The 21,125-nt window shown below is 47.0% G+C and overlaps 1 protein-coding gene across 2 annotated transcripts in view; it reads right to left on the minus strand.

Moving 5' to 3' along the window:
• Mia3 (MIA SH3 domain ER export factor 3) overlaps positions 1–17,433 on the minus strand; it is a 59,560-nt gene extending 42,127 nt beyond the window's left edge. For both annotated transcript variants that reach the window (XM_045141810.1, XM_045141811.1), the window contains exons 1-4: positions 17,295–17,433; positions 12,802–12,935; positions 7,999–8,085; positions 2,694–5,421 (exon numbers count right to left, since the gene is read on the minus strand). In XM_045141810.1, the coding sequence (XP_044997745.1) occupies positions 2,694–5,421; positions 7,999–8,085; positions 12,802–12,935; positions 17,295–17,433 (3,088 nt within the window). The remainder of the gene's footprint in view (positions 1–2,693; positions 5,422–7,998; positions 8,086–12,801; positions 12,936–17,294) is intronic.
• Positions 17,434–21,125: the final 3,692 nt, after the last annotated feature.

Raw genomic sequence — 21,125 nt, forward strand, 5'->3', positions numbered from 1 at the left:
AAATTAAAACTACTTTGAGATTCCATTTCACACCTGTCAGAAAGGCTATCATCAAGAAAGCAGTGACAATACGTGTTGGCAAGGATACAGAAAAAGGGGAACCCTTCTATACTGTTGGTGGGAATGTAGTCTAGTACAGCCATTGTGGAAATCAGTGTGGTGGTTCTTGAGACAGCTAAAAATAGATTTATCATATGTTCCATCTATAGCACTCCTAAGCATATATCCTAATGACTCTTCTGACTCCCTTAGAGACACGTGCACAACCATGTTTATTGCTGCTCTGTTCACAATAGCTAGGAAATGGAACCAGCCTAGATATACCTCAACTGATGAATGGATAATAAAGTTCTGGTACATTTAAACAATGGAGTTATATTCAGTGGTAAAGAAAAATGAAATTATGAAATTTTCAGTGAAATGAATGGATCTGGAAAGGATTATACTACGTGAGGTAACCCAGGCCCAAAAACAAATGTTGTATATTCTCTCTCGTATGTGGATCCTAGCTACAAATGGTTAGACTTGCATGTGAGCTAGAAGAAAAAATCAGTAGAAGAGGCCAGTATGCTAGAAAATAGCTGTAAGGGAGGGAGGAGAGGGAAGGATTTGAGGGGATGGTATTGTATGTAAGCAGAACAGATTACAGGGAGTGGAATGGCCTAAGCGAAGCCAGGGAAAGAGATTGAGTAAAAGAAAGGTATTGGGGAGAGGGTCATTCAAAATTTAATATATTCTAAATAAGATAGATGAAAGCCTACTTTTTCGGATAACAGCACATCCAGGAGCCATAGATTGTTACCAGAAAAATTTTAGTGCCAGGGATGGGATACCTTCCAGTGAGTTGTTGGCTAGGGAGATCGCTGTTGCTTCCAAAACATTACAGATTATTGCCAAGGCCCTTGGTTTCCCATGAGAAACAGATGGTTAAGACCCTAGTGCTGAAGACTTCACGTGCCTGGGTGGCAAGGTCACTGAGAAATCAAGCTGAGGCTGAGCTGAAAACCTTTTCCCTGTAGACCAGCCAAGTGAAAGCTGGAAAAAGCCCTGCACTGCATGCAGCCCTAATGGAGACAGAAGTCATCAGCAGTGAAAACAGTGAACACTGGAAGCCCCAAGTTTGCCCAGACAGGCTAAATGACCAAATGGGTGTAATAGTGGCATGTGTGCTTTGGGGGAAACCAACTGCTCTCTAATTGGACTGGAGGCCTGCTCTATGGGAGGGAATACATGCCTGGTACTGAAAACCTAATCAAAAGCCTATGGCAGGGAAGGTCATGAGCCTTAGGAGTATAAAGCCTGCTCTTGTCTGGCTAAATGTATATATTATTCTCACCAAACTACCCTGAAAGCAGAAAGAATATGAAAGTGTTCATATTCATATATTAATGCTACTTTCACTTTTGGTTAGAGAAGCTTCTCTTTTCAGATGGTGGTGACCACTGGGATGACCCAAAAGGCACCATGGTGCTGAGAAGTGACAGAGGAGTGTCCAGCACTGAAACATCTCTATCATACCCTCCAAGGCTCAGGATCCATTGTGGAAGAGGTGGCGGAAAGAATGTAAGAGCCAGAGGAGGGGTACCACTGCTTACAATGCAACTGCCCAGACACAAATTGGCCTTGATATCCACAACCTCGCAGTTCCTAACAATACCTCCACAAGACCCTCATAACAAACAGGAGGAAATGATGATGACATCAAAATAAAAGAGAAACTAATGGAGAGAGGAAAGGGATATCATGGACAGTGGAATTGTGAAGGGGAAAGTGGGGGAGGGGAGGGAATGATCATGGTTTATTGTCTGTAACATTTTTAAATTCATTTTTAGGAAAAAATGAGCCCCCATCGGAAACAGCATTTCCTGTGGCTGTATGTGCTTTCCCACGCACCTCTGGTGCAAGCATGGAACAAGAATACAACATGGAACTAGGAAACAGGCACTCACATTAGGATGATTGTTTGGGTTCAATCAACAAACACTTACTGACTGCTTCGTATTTGTACAGTACTGCTAGGAAGGCCCTCCCTCATCCTGCTCCTGTCTTTGGTGGATCTATGTGTTTGTGGTGTTAGAGATGGGATCAGGAATTGACATCAGAACCTGGCACACATGCTAACCATCCTTGAATAATCTAAATGCAAGAACACAAAGGCCCAGAAGAGCATAGTTAGAATAAGCAGCTGTCCTCAAGAAGCAGGAAATAGGGTGTCCAAAAAGATGGTAGTTGGGAAGAAAGAAGGAACTCAGGCAAGGCACCCACTTAAAAGTTATGCTAGTCCAGCCTTGCTTGGAGAGCAGTTGTCACTACAGAAAATGTGACCCACAAAGCTTCTCCTAGTTTCACATGAAATCTACACTTTGTTGAGTCTCTTTAATAATACAAATAATACAAATCCCCCCTGACAATATATATATATACAATTTCAAAGTTTTAATAAAGTTTCCTAATGAAAATGCTAACCAATTTTCCTATCCTAAGGGAAAACACAAGATAGGAATAAAACTCCCTTCATGCTCCAGCCTGAAAGAAAGATGGAAGAGAGGAACACACAGGCCACCTATTTATTTAGCTGCAGGGAAAGTGATTAGAACTTTACAACTGATATGAAACACTTCAGAAAACTGACCCTCACCCTCACCACCTGCTTCCCTGGCCCAGCTCCTCAAGGTCAAAGGCTGGGACTTTACCTTCGATTGGTTCAGCCCAGCCTTCCTCCAGAGGTGGGGGTGTGATCAGGGGGGCGGTCTCCACCCCAGAGTGTTTGTATCTGACGAAGTAGATCAGGTCTTGAATGTCATCCAGCACTGCGGCCTCTTCAAAGACGTCATTTTCCTTTAATCCCAAATCTCTATTTTTGCTCACTTGAGCGTCAACCATCCTCTCGGCCACATTCAGAATCCGCGCTTCGTAGGCACGGAAGACTTTATCTAGGACTTTTTCCACATTGTAGGGCAAGCTGTCGTGCTGGGCTGATTTCAGTCTCAGGGACATTTCGTGAAGCAAGGTCTCCAGCTCATACACGTTAACGTACTTCAGGAACCGGTGCAGGGGCTGCTGGTCCTTGAAGAAGCTGCTTATGATGGGCACGTCTTCCCTGAGGCCCTCCAGCACTATGTCGGGAATCATGGGTGGAGCCCGCTGGGGCTCATCACCTGCAAGGTGGTCCGAGGCGGGCCCCCGGCTTCCTGGGCCCATGAGGTCCTCGGGGTCCTCTTGCGAGCTCCCTTCTCCCAGAGGCTTCTCTGCAAGGCCTGAGGTGTTGGCGCCATGCTCGGGGCTGTCTTTCTGCAGGTCAGGGTCTTTACTGGGAAGCCCCTCCCTGAGCCCTGGAGTCCGGGCGCCTGTGTCCTCGGGGAGGCCACTTGCTGCGGACGGCGGCCGGGCTCTCCCGTCGCCCGGGCCGCTTTCCTCTTGGCCCTCCGTCTCACCACCGGCCTCCCCCGCCATCCGCCCGGCCTCGACGGCTGCAGTTCCGCTCTCTTGGGTAGGCTCCAAAAACATGCTGATTTCTGGTTGGTTTCCTTCAGTTCGTGGGTCCGGATTAAGGGTTTCCAAATTTGCCTTCTCAGTATTTTGCAGATTCACACCGGGCCTCCTGTCCTCAATGCCCGGGGAGTGACCGTCTTGAGAGTGCAAAGCGCTTGCGGCGTTCTCATCCTCCAGGAGTTCTTCCGGCGGGAACTCTCCCTCCTCGGCCTCCGGGTTTCCCACGGGGACTCCGGGCACTTCCGGGTCAGGGGCTTCCGGTGGGTCCTGCACTGCTCTGGGGTCCTTGGTGGCCTGGTCCTCAGAGAGCCCCATGTTCCCGTTCCCTTGCTCCCTGGCTACAGCAACCTCACCTCGTCCTTGTCTCCAGGAAAGATTTCTTCCCATTGTGGGCGCGCTTTCTTCCGCTGCTCCTGACAAACCGGCGTCCTCGGGAGAGGAGAGTCCGGATAGGCCGTGGGCTTCAAGAACGGGCCCCTCTTTCAGCTCCTCCCGGTGAGGCTCCGCGGCCTGCGTGTGCCTTTCTGGTCCACCGGCTGCAGCATCCTCCACCCCGCCTCGGGATGCATTCGGCTGAGCATCTCCCGAGTGCGCTGCAGCAGCCGAGGACTCCGCTGTCCCCACAGCCCTGGGTACAGCCTCGCTCTGTGAGCCGCCTTCCCGTCTCTCTCCAGAGTAGATCTCGTGGTTCATTTCTTTTGAGACATGAATAACAGTTTCTCTAAGGTCGTGTTCTTTTTTTTCAAAGGCCGATTTTAACGTGAGTCCTTTGCTGTTCTCGGTAACTGGCAGGGAGCTAGGCTTAGTACTTTGAAGAGAGCCTTCAGCACTCATCCTCTCTGGTTTTGCACTCTCTGATTCCGCCTCATCTGGCACTAGCCTCTTGGAATCCTCAATCTCCTTCACTTTGCTTTTGATGGGACGTTTAGGGTCCAGGTCTGAGTCTCTCTCATCACCTGCTTTGGAATCTTCTGCAAGGAGCCCATCTTCTGCTTTCCCAAGATCCATATACTCTGGCGCTGGTTGTGGTTTCCTCGGTTTGCTATCTGGGGCTAATGTATGGCCACCTTCCTTTTCTTCCTCTGAACTAGAACTCTCCAAGTCCACCTTACCTGGTTTCTCATCACCTCCTGTGACGATAGAGAACAAAGTATCCCCCCAGGTTGTCAGTATATTTTGATCATCAATTTTGTTGTCAGGAGGCAGAGACGCCTCCATCTTATTTTCCTCATTCAAGATCAGCTCATCTGCTGAGTATCTGTCCACTCCGGGCTTCACCCGTGTTCTCTTGTCTTCTTCATCTGTAAGGGTGAGTAAAGGCAGCTCACCGCCGTCGTCTGTATTCTCCTCTTCCTCGTTCTCTATTGCATAGTACTCAGCCTCCGGTTCTTCGTCAAAGTCATCTTCTAGTGAGGTGACCAGTCGGGTGGACTCATCATCAGTCACCAGCGCATCAGCAGTTGAGCCGAATTTGGTTTTCAAGTCTAGAGTCATTTCTGTTTTCAGAAGCTTATAAGCATCTATCTTCTCCTGTTCATTTGTGACCTGAGAACTGTTGCTGGTTTTGTTTTCACTTTCTGGCACTTTTAATTTATCTTTCAGTATTTCTTCAAAGGATTCAAATGAAGATTGCTCTTCTTGTACATTATCTACTGGACTAATGCCATGAGGGTGGCTCTTCTGAGCCGAAAACTGTTCCTGGAGCATACTTGTGCTTTCTGAGAATGCACTTTCTGGGTCCCCTGAGTCGCCTTCCATGGGCTCCGGATCAAGTTCACTTTCCTTAGACACATCAGGAGACTTTTCTGCATGCTGCGAAACATTTTCTACAGTTTTTTCAGACTCTTTAGTTAGAGAACTTAAAAGCTCTTCTACATTGTAATTATCAAAATCATCTCTTCCTCCATCAAAACAGACAAAATCTGTCTCCTGTAAGAAAGAGAAACATTAGTGTATCACCAAGAATCAAAAGATCAAGATCAACTCTTTACACATGCTAGTGACAGAGATTATCCCAAATCCATGCTGGCCTTGGGCAGTGACAAGACAGCAGGGTGGGACCTATTTTCACCCAAGCACTGCTTCTTGCTTCCTTTCATTTCTCCCTGTCTGAGGAGAAAGATCACTTGTCTGGCTGGTGAGTTCTTTGCCCCATCCCTGGTTTCTATTCAGTACCTGTGAGAGGGGAAAGGATACTCTATTCCTTCATACTGTTAGTTCGATAGGGACAGTGGGAGGTTTCCAGGTGTCCAGATGTCTGTGGTTAGGTAAGTCTGTCTTATTTCAGACTGCAGTGTTGGAAAGCCTATTATTGCTGCATTTTTAAAAACTGGGTCTGACCAGACGTGCTGGTGCATGCCTTTAATCCTAGCACTAGGGAGGCAGAGGTAGTAGGACCACTGTGAGTTCGAGGCCAACCTGAGACTACATAGTGAATTCCAGGTCACTCTGGGCTAGAGCAAAAACCTACCACAAACCCTACACACACACACACACACCCCCCAAAAAAAAGAGTTGGAGAGATTGCTCAGTGGTTAAAAGCACTTGCTTTCACAGCCTGGCAGCCCAAGTTCAGATCTCTAGTATCAACATAAACCCAGATACACAAAGTGGTGCATTAGTCTGGAGTTCATCTGCAGTGGCAAGAGGCCCTGGCATGCCCATACTTTCTCTCTGCTTGTAAATAAATCATAAATAATGCTTTTTTAAAAGCTGGGTCTGGTGGCTCACACCTGTAACCCCAGCACTCTGGAGGCCAGCCTATGCTACAAAGTAAGTTCTAGATCCATCTGGGGTACAGTGAGACTCTGCCTCAAAAAAAAAAAAAAAATTATGTATCTCCTGGATCATAAGTAAATACTAGTGATACTTTGACCTCCCTCTGCTTCTAGGTCTTTTGATTTGTTCTGAGCAAAAGAGGAATAAAAAGTGGGTGACACTTATTATTAGGTCTACCATTGCTAACATCTACACATGATGTTCTGGAAATTCACCTGATAATAATTTTGTTCACAGGAAGCTGGAAGATTATGCACTTTCTCTACCACTGTGTCCTCTGTTTTATTTCTTCACTCCCCTGGCTAGAAATAGGCAGAGTCACCATGGCCAGGCTGTAGGTCTACATGGATTGTTAGAACATACTTTCAATAGGCACAGAAAAATAAGTCAGCTTAAATGTCTTAGTGAAGGTGGATGGGAAGTGATCTGAGCCTGGAGCTCACCTAAAACCTCAACATAATTTTTCTTTATCTGTGATGTAACTATGACGATTCCTTCAACAGCAAGAGTCAAGGCAATGACCCTTGTAAGTAGCACATAATATAGAATCTGATTAATGTAATCTGATTTCTATATACTTAAAATGTTTAATACACAAGTGAGTAGTATTTAAGTTGGGACACTATCCTCTTCTAGCTTATAAAATAAAATTACTTATACTTAGTAAATACAAAGATTTTTATTTTATTCTTGCTTGATTTTTTGAGACAGTCTTTTAAAAAATATTTATTTATTATGGGCTGGAGAGATGGCTTAGCGGTTAAGCACTTGCCTGTGAAGCCTAAGGACCCCGGTTCGAGGCTCAGTTCCCCAGGTCCCACGTTAGCCAGATGCACAAGGGGACGCACACGTCTGGAGTTCGTTTGCAGTGGCTGGAAGCCCTGGCGCACCCATTCTCTCTCTCTCCCTCTATCTGTCTTTCTCTCTGTGTCTGTCGCTCTCAAATAAATAAATAAAAATTTTTTAAAATTATTTATTAGTAATTTTTTTTTTTGAGGTAGAGTCTCACTGTAGCTCAGGCTGAGCTGGAATTCATTTTGTAGTCTCAGGGTGGCCTCGAACTCACAGTGATCCTCCTACCTCTGCCTCCCAAGTGATGGGATTACAGGCGTGCACCACCACACCTGGCTAATTTATTTATTTGAGAGAGATAGAGGCAGGCAGAAAGAGGGAGAGAAAGAGAATAGGTGTGCCAGGACCTCCAGCCACTGCAAACAATCTCCAGATGCATGTGCCACCTTGTGCATCTGGTTTACGTGGGTCCTGGGGAATCGAATCTGGGTCCTTTGGCTTTGTAGGCAAGTGCCTTAACCACTAAGCCATCTCCCCAGCCCTGAGACAAGGTCTTGAATAGCTCAGGGTAGTCTCAAACTTGCTTATGTAGCTAAGGATGGCCTTAGAATTCTGATCCTCCTGCATCCACCTCCAGAGTAATACATTCTCCTTTAAATGTTTTTCCAACTTTTGTTTTTCTAAAGTCTAATTTCAAATTAAAATCTAATAGAGAAATGGTAGACTACTCATTTTCTTGACCAAACATATTCAAAAGACTTTCAGAAACAGTTCACCACACTTTATAAGCACAGTATTGTAAACAAAAAACACAATGTATTAAACTATTTAAAATTGGCACAACCTCCAGCCAACAACAAATGGCTAATTGAATACAACTGATGAATTTATAAGCCACTTTATAAATGAAGACAAAATGATAGTATAGTGACTTACATCAGCCGGAATTCTTAGTTCTTCCTTATTATACTTATGAAGTACTGTGATTAAATCTTTTGGAAAATATCCAAAGACACGACCAACCTATGTGAAAGGGGACAAAAGGTACAAATATCAATCAAATTCCATATGAGGAATGTAAATGAGACTTTTGCAGACAGGAAATATGTGGACAGATAAATGATAATAACCAAAAGAGATAGATAGTTGCCATTATAATCCACTGAGATTATTGTTCTCATAAAAATTAAGTGTGGCACAGTGGCACATGCATCTGGAGTTTGTTTACAGTGGCTGGAAGCCCTGGCATGGCCATTCTTTCTATCTGCCTCTCTTTCTCCCTCATAAATAAATAAATAAATAAATATTTTTTTAATTCTCTCTCTCAAATAAAATATTTTTTAAAAAAATCAAGTGTGCCCTGCTCCAGAGGGTACACACACAGAAAGGTAGTGAGACAACTAGCAAGAGCACTGCTTCCCAGGTAAGCCTGACAATCAACAGGGTGAAGGAGACAGATGCTGAGGATACTCAACACCTACCAAAGTCGAAATCCAGAAGCTCCAGAGAGTTCACCACTGAAGCAAACTTAAAACATACCACCAAGGCTCGGGGAATTTTGTGGGGGGGTGGGGCTGAAGAATTTTAAGAGCCACAGGTTGTGATGTGATGCCCAGAGGCACTGCCCCCGCACTATAACTAACTGCTGCTGCTCCCACAACCCCATGGGAAATGCAACCCCATGAGGAGGGCCCCCTGTGGAATAGGGGCAGGGAGGAGAGAAAAGATGATACCAACACATGATGTATCCATATAAAGTATGTTCTTTTTTTTTTTGGTTTTTCGAGGTAGGGTCTCACTCTAGCCCAGGCTGCCCTGGAATTCACTATGGAGTCTCAGGGTGGCCTCAAACTCATGGTGATCCTCCTACCTCTGCCTCCTGAGGGCTGGGATTAAAGGCGTGCGCCACCACGCCCAGCTAAAGTATGTTCTTAATTAAGAAAAAATTAAGTACATCTGGGCTAAGGAGATGACTCTGCAGTTAAAAGTGCTTGTTTACAAAGCCTGCCTGCTGAGGTTCAACTCCCCAGCACCCATATAACCCTGAATGAGAGCTGTGCATGCATCTGGTATTTGTTTGCAGTGGGAGGAGGCTCTGCCACAGGCTTGCAGACATGTACACATACATGTACACACATACACAGGCATGCAAATTTTAAAAAATCCAAAAATATAAATTAAATGCATTATATAGTTGAACCAGCATCTCTCCACACCATTTCTATATCCAGCTTAATTCTACACACAAGGCACATAAAGCCAGATTTAGAAGTAAACAGATGATCTGCAGACAAGATTACTGCATATTATGTGATTAAAACTATGCAAATCAAAGTTGCTTTGAAATGAAATTCTAAATAATCTCTAGAAAAACTTTACCTGCACACTTTAGAGCATTTCTTATGAATCACTATTTACAAGCCTTCCTCAAACCAACTCAAAGCAGCCATAAAGACAAGCAAATGCAATATACAAATTATGAATGCCCAACCACAACAAACAGTAAATAGTTACTGCTACTGTACTCTATGTTAGCTTTTTCAACAACCACACTTACAAGTTTTGGGGAGAAAGTAAAATTATAGAAGCCAAGCTGAACGACATAAAGTGTATGTAAATAAGTTTCCTTTGAGAATCACTGACTTTTACCAGCTGCCATCTGAAAGAAAGCAGCGTTCTGTTCTCCATCATTAAGTAAGGAGACTGAATGGCAAGTCACAGGCATAAAAGAAAGGACACCTTATCGTAATTCTAAAATATCCCCATTCACAAGTCCCTTTGTTATATCTGGTTTTAGTAGTAGAATACTGCCATGGAGATTAGATAAGACAGGGTAGTTAAAACCTGCATGATGGGCAGATAAAGTCTGAAACTCTAAGAAACCAAAAGAGAAGATTACAGAATAAGATTGAAGAAATGAAAGCAAGTCATCTTTTAATTTGCCAGTTGAGACCACGGGTTAGCTAAAGTTCTGATATGACACACTGGGTGGTATCTTGTTTCTTACAGTGGTGCCTGAATCATGGGCCTTGGTAATTGGAAGTCTTTTTTTCTGTCAGATATTCCTTCTGTATATTTGATTTGGGGGTGGGGGAAGAGAGGGTATTGTCTGCACAAGCTGCTAGCAGAACACACACTAGCAATTGCCACAGCCCTGTAAGGAAATACTCAAAAAGGGAAGAAAGATAAGGCATGGCCCTTTCTGTATGGGAGCCTTTGACTGGATAGTGAGCTAAGATAGTCCACCAGCTGGCTGACAGGTGAGATAGTGGAATGACTGCCCAGGGAGCAGAGCAAACAAAGTGCCACCCACACACAGACCTGTCAGCAAAGCTCCCTCTGGCTGCATGCTGAAGGCAGGGTTCCTTAGGATGTCGGGGTGTCGGGGCTGGAGAGATGGCTCAGCGGTTAAGGGTGCTTGCTTGCAAAGCCTGAAGGCCCAGGTTTGAGTCTCCAGTACCCACATAAAGCCAAATGTATCTGTAGTCCATTTGCAGTAGAAGTCAGGGTGAAGGCTGAGACTCCAAAAGAACAGGAAGTGTTGTAGAGGAGGAAACAACAGAGTCAAAATGTGGCAGGAGAAAAATGTAAATACAGCTCATTTATCCAAAAGCTTAAAGACCAAGAGGGGAGACAGAACTTAAGCAGTATCTGAAAAAAATGAAGCATGTATTTATATATAGGAAATGCAGCCCCAGGAGTAAAAAATTATCAAGACATCCCATTTGGGAGACAAGAAAGAAACAGAAGAGACTGCTTATGGTATAGAACAAGGTTACTGGGATTCAACCAAATAAAAGCATTGTACTCAACTACCTGGTGACATCTGAATCCTCTAGGGAATCAGGCCAACAAAACAAACCTGTCTCTCCCATGAGGATCTCTATAGCTTATTTTCTGCAGTTTGGTGTTTCATTAAGGGTGAGGGCTTTTCATAGTTGGAATACTGTGTATATATCTAAATTGGAACAATCCTACAGTCATCGCTGTCCATGTGCCACACCTTTCAAAAGGACAGGACAAGGCTGGAGGGGAAACTCAACGGTAGAGCCCTTGCTCTGTGTGTACCAGGTTGTGTAATCCTTAGCACCAAAAAACAACCACCTCTCCTCAAAAACAAACAAACAAACAAAAACTTAAAATAACAAAAACAAAAAGCTAGGACAATTCTCAAAAGCCTCTCAGTAAGCTCACTGCTAGTGAACCCCATCACTGAAAATACGAAAGCAGGTACCCATCGGGGGCCTCCATGTCTGACTTCAGGATACCCATAAAACTGGCTGGGGGCTGGAGAGATGGCTCAGTGGTTAAAGGCACTTGCTTGCAAAACCTGACAGCCCACGTTCGATTCCCCAGTGTCCACATAAAGACAGATGCGGAGTACGCACTGGCAAGAGGTCCTGGTGTGCCCATACTCCTTCCCCGCCCCCTCTCTGCTTGCAAATAAATAAAACTATTTAAAAAGTGAAAATAAAAAAGACTGGGAACAGAAATCCCTGGGAGAACTTCCAGGCCTAAAGTATCTGAAAATCAGGAAAAGGATGCCCCAGAAGATACAAACAAAAACAAATGAGAAAACACACAGTGAATGTGCGTATTGCTTTTTTGACCGGTTTATAACAGCCCAAATGGTGAGATAACTCTTCCCCAAAGCTGAAACATTTTCTAAAGTTATTTATATATTTGCAGGCAGAGAGAGAGAGAGAGAGAGAGAGAGAGAGAATGGGCATGCCAGGGCCTCTAGCCACTGCAAACAACTCCAGATGCATGTGCTACTTTGTGCATCTGGCTTTATATGGGTACTGGGGAATTGAACCTGGGCTCAGATTTTTCAAGGAAGCACCTTTAACTGCTGAGCCATCTCCCTAGCTGACACATTCTTTTTTAATGTTTTGTTTTTATTTATTTGAGAGAGAGAGAGAAAGAAAGAGGCCAGTAGAGAAAGAGAATGGGCATGGCAGGGCCTCCAGCTATGGCAAAAAGAAAAGAAAAAAACTCCAGACAAATGCACACGTTGTGCATCTGGCCTATGTGACTCTTGGGGAATCAAACCTGGGTTCTTTGATTTTGCAGGCAAGCACCTTAACAGGTAAGCCATCTTTCCAGCCCACACCTTTAAAATAGATAGGTAGGTAGATAGTTAGGTAGGTAGATATTTGGAAGCAGAGAGAGAAAGAGACAGAGAATGGTGTGCCAGGGCCTCCAGCCACTGCAAACGAACTCCAGATGCATGCACCACTTTGTGCATCTGGCTTTGCAGGGGTACTGAGGAAACAAACTCTGGTCATTAGGCTTTGCAGGAAGTGCCTGAGCCATCTCTCCAGCCTCCACGTTCTTTTTTTTTAAGAACAAATATTAATAAAAGAAAACAAGACAGGAAGTCAACCTTAAACTTGCATGTCTGAAGCACTCTTTTGCATGTAATTTCCAAGATGAAGTCTAATAGCCATTATTGCTTCCTTTTTGACACAATAAAGTTAAAATCTTCAGGCTGTCACCACTCCAACCTTTATTATGGGTGGAGCTCCCTACACCTTGATGCTGATGGGCGGGCCACAGCCAGGACCAGTTCAGGACTGTTTCAGAAACCTCCGCTGTGCCACTGTGTCAGGACTGGGATCTGCTAGGATGACAAAGTCTCATCATTTTTGAGGTTGGCCTCAAGAAAACAGTCAGTTAAATCTATAGTGCTGAGCAATTCCAACAGAAGACAATGAAGTTTGTGAAATTTTTACTTACACTTCCAGCCCAAACTTCAGGGGACCCCCCTGCAAGTTTGTAGTAGACGTACACATGGTCACCTTTTTTAAAATTCACAAAACGACAATCTGGGCCTATGAAGTCGTCAAGCGCTTCACCTCGGTACATCAACACTATATACACAGAGACAGGAAGAAGGAGGAGAAAAACAAGACATGTTAGATTCAACTTTCACAGCCCTTGAGGATTTTTATTTTTATTTTTGAGAAAGGGTCTCCTGTATACCAGGTTGCCTTAAACTTAAGTTGAACTTCTGAACCCCTTATATCTGTCTTCCGAGTGCTGGGAATTACAGGCATGTGCCACCATGCCCAGTTCATGCAGTGTTGGGTGAGCAGGACACTGAAAGGCATGACAAGATTTCTAGAGATAGAAATGGTAAAGTCACCATGCGGCCGGAGGGAAATATAAGGGCCAGATGGGGCTGAGAGTGGCTGCCTAGCATGCGCCCAAGGCTTCCTGCCTGCTCAACACGCTCTCAGCCCGCGCGGGTTTGTCAGGAACTAGAAGAATCCCGCTGTACACCGCGACCGGGCCTTCCCAGCTGTCTGGCGTCGCTGTCGCTGGCCTGCTCCCTGACTCCACAGCCCCCAGAGCTCCCCTGCGCTGAGCCTTAGTGCTGCGCGTGTCCCTGGAGCCGGCTGAGGGCCAAGGAAACGCCCTGCTTCTCTCTCTGGCCAACGCTGAGAAACGTGAACCCGGGAGATGGCTTAGCAGTTAAGGCACTTGCCAGCAAAAGCCAAAAGACCCAGGTTCAACTCCCCAGAACCCACATAAAGCCAGATGCACAAGGTGGTACATGTATCTGGGGTGTGTTTGCAGTGGCTAGGAGGCCTATTTTCTCAATTTGCCTCTCTCTCAAATAAAAATAAATAATTCTTTCTCCGTCTATCTGCCTTTCTCTCAAATAAAATGAAAACATTTTTAAATCCTTTAAAAAAGGGAGAGCTGGGGAGATGGCTTTATGGTTAAGGCACTTGCCTGCAATGCCAAAGGACCCAAGTTCAATTCCCCAGGACCCATAAGCCAGATGCACAACATGGCGCATGTATCTGGAGTTTGATTTGCAGTGGCTGGAGGCCCTGGCACACCAATTCTCTCCCTCTTTCTATCTGCCCCTTCCCAAATAAATAAATGAAAAAAAATTTAAAGCCTTTAAAAATAAATAAACTTTTTTTTTCTTTTTTGTTTTTAAGTTTTTTCTTTTCTTTTTATTATTTTTTTGTTTTAAACTATTTTTTTAATATTAAAAAAGCAGCATGTCCACAGCCACACACAGATGCTGTTAAGCCAACCTTCTGGTTTCTTCACTCATCTTTTAGACCTCCCTCATTTATTTTTTTCTATTGCATCATCATAGAATGCTTCATTTGTCAAAAGTGTAAGTCCAGGTGCAGGTGCTGACTAGTGACTTGTGGAGATAACAGGGAACCAGGAAGAAGCCCCAGGAGCTCCCAAGGGGTCAATTACCTTGAACTAACCACTAAAAGCCACTACCTGTAAGTGGCTGCAAGTGCTACTACCCAGCAGTAACCACGTTCATTTGCGGCCAGGTTGCTGTCTCTGCATGGTATCTGGGCAAATTAATGGAGGAGGGCCTTATCATTCCCTGTTAGGAAACCAATCACTTACAACACAGTGTTTTCTCAAGGCAATGTTGACTATATGCAACATTACAAGTTTCTAGCAAGGCCTGTAATCCCAGCATGCAGCAGGCTAAAACAGCAGCATCTCAAGTTCAAGGCCTGCTGGACTAGAGGGCGAGTTCAAGGCCAGTCTAAGCAACTGTCTCCAAATAAAAAGTGGAAAGAGAACCAGGGATATAGCTAAATGGCAGAGCACTTGCTCGGCATACCCAAGGCCCTTAGGGGTTCAATCCCTCAGTAGGACACCAAAGGCGCGCGCGGGGGGGGGGGGGGGGGGGTGGGTGGAAAAAAGCAAAGAAAGAGAGAGGCAGGGATGTAATTTAGTGGGAGCATTATTTATATGTTTCTGACATCCCAGACTAAGAAAACTATGACAAGACAACAGGACTCAGCTTCGCGCTGAAAGTGCAGAACTTAAAATTATGGTCCAGAAACTGGCAGAAGTAACATTTTTCTTTCTGTTGTCCAAATAAATACACAGACTCATGAAATGAACATAAATGCACTTAGGAAGCAGAGACAAGGAAGGAATGGAAGTAATACTTTGTCTAAGAACCAACTAGTAATAACACACAAAAACATGTTTTTAAAACAGGTACTCTTAAGTAGGGCGCGGTGGCGCACGCCTTTAATCCTAGCACTCAGGTGGCAGAGGTTGGAGGATTACTGTGAGTTCGAGGCCAACCTGAGACTACAGAGTGAGTTCCAGGTCAGCCAGGACTAGAGTGAGACTTTACCTTGAAAAAAAAAATGTTCTCTAGGGACAGATGTATGAATTTATAGGGGGTAACTTCGCTTTCAAAGGTAAAATAAGATTATTTTCGCCAGACGTGGTGGCGCATGCCTTTAATCCCAGCACTCGGGAGGCAGAGGTTGGAGGATCACCATGAGTTTGAGGCCACCCTGAGACTACATAGTGAATTCCAGGTCAGCCTGGGCTAGAGGGTGACCCTATCTCGAAAACCAAAAAAAAAAAAAAGATTATTTTCAGATATGTCAGCATCCTAGTTCAGATACAATTAGGAAGATGCCAGGGTGAAACAACTTAAGTTGAGAATTCTATCAGGACTGGAACAGCAAAGTCTAATTTCCACCTGAGGATTTGTTGTCATATACCAAAGACCCCATGTGTCTATATATTGCTTATAATTTATGAACGACAAGCACACTCAGGAACACATGTGTGACACCAGACACCTTCCCCCAACTAAGCACTTCCCCTAGGACAATGCAAACCCAGGCACCGCTGCTTGCCTGTCGTGTTTCGTTGCCTGTCTGGACACGGGCCCTTTCTCAAGTTAAGTTACCACCCCTAGACCTTCCTGCAGCTTGCCTCAGTTCTGAGCAGGCATGGCTGATACCATTCTCCCAGATAACTTGTTTTGCGGAACCCAGAAAGGATCAAATAGCAGACATTTTGCCATATTCAATGACAAAATGATAATTGCTGGGTATGTTGAGAGAAAACAGGAAGGGAAAGTCACATCAGTGGCTCTGGATTTGCCGTATTTATTTACATTGGCCCTAGGGCTACCTGTAGGAACAGCCTGACATAAGTTCTAGAACCCCCTTCCCTTCTTTTTCTTTAGTGGTATCATAGTGATGCAAACTGTTCACATTATGAATTTGTTTTTATGATACCAATATAATACCAATATAAATCGCTAACCTGTAGGATTCTTTGCCTTTCAGAATGAATATTTTTCTATTGTGTGTGGGTTGCGGATTTATGAAGGACATTGTCAACACGGTTGTTGGGAGGCCAACCTGGAGGCCCTGTGAATTACTACGAAGCATCAAACAGAGATTCCCGAACAGGAGTGACTACGGCTAACGCTGGGTTGCCTTACTAGACCCGTGGAGACTTTGTTATCATCACCGCAAAGACTTGAAGATGGAAGATGGATTTGCCTACCGCCTCCCCCCTCCCAATTCCTGTACCTGCGGACATTAGAGGTTGCTGCGGTACCAGGTGGCACCTTGACCACTTTAACAGCAAGAAAAAAAAAATGTTGGCCTTCCTGCTGCTGCCCTTCCAGTTTGCAAGAGCCGACTATGTCCAAAGAGATGACAGGACCTTGCATGGGGCGGGACGTCGGAATACACTGCGTGCTCGGATCTGGTCTCAAAGTGGGTGCGCGCCCCAGTCCCAGTGCAGTCCAGGGACGCAGGGGCAGCTCCCGGATGCCCTTCTAGCCCCCGCCCCGGGGGGACCGCGTCCCCGGCAGCCTTGCGCACGTCGGTCTCGGCACTGCGCGGATCCACGTCCCCGCGGCCCCGGGTCGGGAGGCGCCGGGATGCAACGCGGGGAGCGCGGGACGCGGGGACGCGCCACCCATCACCCCGGAAGGGAGAAGCCGGGAGCGGTCCCTGCGGACACCCGAGTCCCCTCAGCGCCCCCAGCAGCAACAAGTGGAAGACGCAGGCCTCCCCTGGATCCCACCACGGGCAGGGCAGGGCGAGCCGAGCCGGGGTGGACAGGGAGAGGGCTTGGGGGCTCGCCCATCCCCGCGCCCGGCCTGCGACCCCCCTGCAGGAGACGGACTGCGAGACGGGGGTCCCCTCGCCGCCCGGCCTGGGACCCCCCCCCCCCCCACTGCAAGAGGCGGGCTGCGGGTCAGGGGTCCCCTCGCCGCCCGGCCTGCGACCCCCCTGCAGGAGACGGACTGCGGGACGGGGGTCCCCTCGCCGCCCGGCCTGCGACCCCCCCTGCAGGAGACGGGCTGCGGGACGAGGGTCCCCTCGCCGCCCGGCCTGGGACCCCCCCCCGCAGGAGGCGGGCTGCGGGACGGGGGTCCCCTCGCCGCCCGGCCTGCGCGCACTCACTGCTGCACTCGTCGTCCGCGCACAGCTTGTGCTCCGAGAAGCGCCGGTCGGGGTCGGGGCCGGGGTCCTGCTGGCCCGACGCCCGCCAGCGCGGCCCGAGCACGAGCAGCCAGAAGAGCAGCCCCGGCGCCGCAGCCATGTTGTCACCGCGGGCGCCGGTGACGCGGAGGAGGCCGGGCGGGCGGCGGCGGGCGGCGCCGGGGGCGGGGCGGCGGGCGGCGGCGGAGGGGCGGCGCCCCGGGGCCGAGCCGAGCGGCTCCAGAGCGACACGTCAGCAGGGACGGGACGGGGCGGGGCGGGGGGCGCGCGGGGAGCCGGGCGCGGGGCGGGCGGAGCGGCAGCGGGCGCAGGAAGCGGCGGCGGCGGGCGGCGGCGTCCGGCCTCCCCGCTCCTGCTGGGGCAGCTGCCGAGACGACCGATCGTCCCGCGGCCCGGGCTCCTGTGTCCTCACAAACGACCCTCCGCGTCACCCCGTTCTCTCGACCCCTCCCCCCGCCGTTCCCGGCGCCAGCCCAACGGGTCTCCCGGCTCCTTTCGGCAGCTTGGGATGGGGGATGGTCCGTGCGAACCCGCCTGCCGGCGTCGCCGACTCCCTCCAGCCCCCATCGGTGGTTGACAGCCGAATCCCACCCGGGAGCGGGCACGGCCTCTGGTCCAGGCTCCGCTCCCATCACTCGACTTCCTTTGATTAGGACGGCGGGGGGAGCGGGGAGGGGGATGGAGCAGTGGGGGAGGGTGCAAATTAGAGAGTGGCACGTTGTAAGGTGGGGGCCGAGGGGCAGTGGTCCTGTGCCAGAGATGGCGAGATTCCTGTCGTTATCCATGGAGAACTCATTTCGCTGAACACCTGTGTGCTCGACTCCCATTTTGTGCTCTTATCCACGCCAGACACCAAACAGCCTGGCCATGGCGCGGGGCAGAACCGAGTTTAAAAGACAGTATCTCGCATAAGTCTGAAAGTGTCCACACCTTAATGGAAACCAACTGCCATATTTTACTATGTTTTTATTTTTGAGAAAGCGAGAGGGAGAGAGAATTGGCACACCAGGGCCTTGGCCACTGCAGTCGAACTCCAGAAGCTTGTGCCAACTACTGGGCATGTGCGACCTTGCACTTGCCTCTCCTCTGTGCATCTGGCTAATGTGGGATCTGGAGAGTCGAACATGGGTCCTTAGGCTTTGCCGGCAAGCGCCTTAACCTCTAAGCCACCTCTCTAGCCCACTGTCAACATTTATCAAGTGCTTTCTTTACACCCAGTTATTCTAACGGATGAACGGATAGATAGAAGAGTTTAAGAGCTGGATAGACAGACGATAGATGATTGACATGATTGATAGACACTTAGATGAATTGACTGATAGATGATAGATGCAGAGATGATTGGCATATTGATAGATGATAGATTTTTTTAATCTTCACAAGAGCAATACCTGACAATGGCATTGTGATTCTCGTTTGGCAGAGGAGTAAATTGAGACATTCACACACACACACCCCTAGTGAGGGATGGAACTAAAATTCAAACCCAGGGAGAACTCCCCCTTCTCAGCACAGCTCTGTTAGGGGGGCTGCACAGCAACAAACAATCCCCACGCTGCCTTGCTGGCCAGCTTCGGTGGAGCGCTGACCTCTGGCTGTGACATGACCGTTGCCATATTGAAATCAGAGCAGCTGTGCTTACCTGCATTCACAAACAAACCCTCATAGCCCTGGGCTGACATTCTCTCATAGAAGTAGGGGGAAGGTCAGTAGACCCCCACCTGAGATGCTAGCCACTTCCTCCAGCCTATACCACCCCCTCAGCTGCACACCGTCTCAAGAGACGCTGGAGTGCGCATACAGGAGGTGGAAGGCTCACCGAAGAGGGCTCCATGGTGCAGCTTCATTGAGGCTGTCAGCCACACTGGGGTGGGATTTTTACAGCTAGTTTTGACTTATTCTCCTCACCTATGTTCCTGGTAAGTAAGCCCGATAAACTCATTGGTTGAGCAAAGTTGGACTTGAATGACCTGCCATTGGTGCCTTACCTGTGGTAAAGGAGCATACTAGGGCAGTAAAATTTTATTTTGTTCATAGTGTAATGAAATTTTCTATATATACACTTTTTAAAATATTTATTTATTTATTTTTATTTATTTGAGAGCAACAGACAGAGAGAAAGAGGCAGAGAGAGAGAGAGAATGGGGCCTCCAGCCACTGCAAACGAACTCCAGACGGGTGCGCCCCCTTGTGCATCTGGCTAACGTGGGTCCTGGAGAATCAAGCCTTGAACCGGGGTCCTTAGGCTTCACAGGCAAGCGCTTAACCGCTAAGCCATCTCTCCAGCCCGATATATATATATACACTTTTTTGTTTGTGTGTTTTTTGAGGTAGGTTCTCACTCTAGTCCAGGCTGACCTGGAACTCACTGTAGTCTCAGACTGACCTCAAACTCAACAATGATCCTCTAACCTTAGCCTTGTGAGTGCTGGGATTAAAGGTATGTACCACCACACTGGTCCAATATATATATACATTTAATAATTTTTATTATTGCCAATTTCCATAATTATAGACAATAAACCATGATAATTACCTGCCTCACTTTCCCCTTCCCATATAGCCTCCCCTGTCAATCAGTCTCTCTTACTTTGATGTCAACATCTTTTCCCCCTATTATAATGGTCTTATGTAGATACTGTCAGGTACTGCCAGGTCATAGATATCCAAACCATTTTGTGTCTAGAGGAGTGTATTGTAAGGAGCCCTACCTTTCTTTTGGCTCTTACATTCTTTCAGCCACCTCTTCTACAATGGTCCCTGAGCCTTGAAAGATGTTGATGAGTTGTTTCAGTGCTGAGCACTCCTCTGTCATTTCTTCTCAGCAGTGTGGTGCCTTTTGAGTCATCCCAGAAGTCACCATGATCTGAAAAGAGAAGCTTCTCTAATCAAAAGTGAGAGTAGCATTAATATATGGGTATGAATATTCATAAAAGTACTTACCAAGTAGTTTGGTGAGCATAATATATATATATTTAGGCAGACATTATATTCCTAGTGCTCATGACTTCCCTTATCATAGGTTTTCAGTATAAAGCATGTATTCCCTCCCATGGAGTGGACCTCCAGTGCAATTAGAGAGCATTGGTTTGTTGCACCCATTGGCTTAAATTCATTTTTTAAAAATTATTTATATTTGAGAAAGAAAGAGGCAGAGACAGGGGGTGGGGAGAGAAAGAGGCAGATAGAGAGAATGAGCCTGCCAAGACCTTCAACTGCTGCAGATGAACTCCAGAAGCATGCATCACCTCGTGCATTGGGCTTATGTGGTCTGGGGAATTGAACCTGGGTCCTTTAGCTTTGCAGTCTAGTGCCTTAACCGCTAAGCAATTCCTCCGGCTCTTATATACATTTTTAAAAGGCAGGTGAGTGCAGGGATCTTTGCTGGTGCCATTTGTACTTATCTGGGGCCAACGGCTTCTCGCTGACGTTTCTGCTAAAGTGATTCAACCATGGAACCCAGATCCTTTAAAAGCAAAAGAAAGACATATGGTCCATCATGCAATCCATGAGGTTGAATAAAGAAAAATGTGGAGGGCTGGAGAGATGACTTAGCGGTTAAGCGCTTGCCTATGAAGCCTAAGGACCCCGGTTCGAGGCTCGATTCCCCAGGACCCACATTAGCTAGATGCACAAGGGGGCGCACGCATCTGGAGCTCGTTTACAGTGGCTGGAAGCCCTGGCATGCCCATATCTCCTCTCTGCCTCTTTCTCTCTGTCTGTCACTCTCAAATAAATAAAAATAAACAAAAAATATTTTAAAAAAAAGAAAAATGTGGAAAGAATCATAAG

This window comes from Jaculus jaculus, chromosome 1 (genome assembly GCF_020740685.1).
Source record: "Jaculus jaculus isolate mJacJac1 chromosome 1, mJacJac1.mat.Y.cur, whole genome shotgun sequence".
In the NCBI taxonomy this organism is placed as follows: domain Eukaryota; kingdom Metazoa; phylum Chordata; class Mammalia; order Rodentia; family Dipodidae; genus Jaculus; species Jaculus jaculus.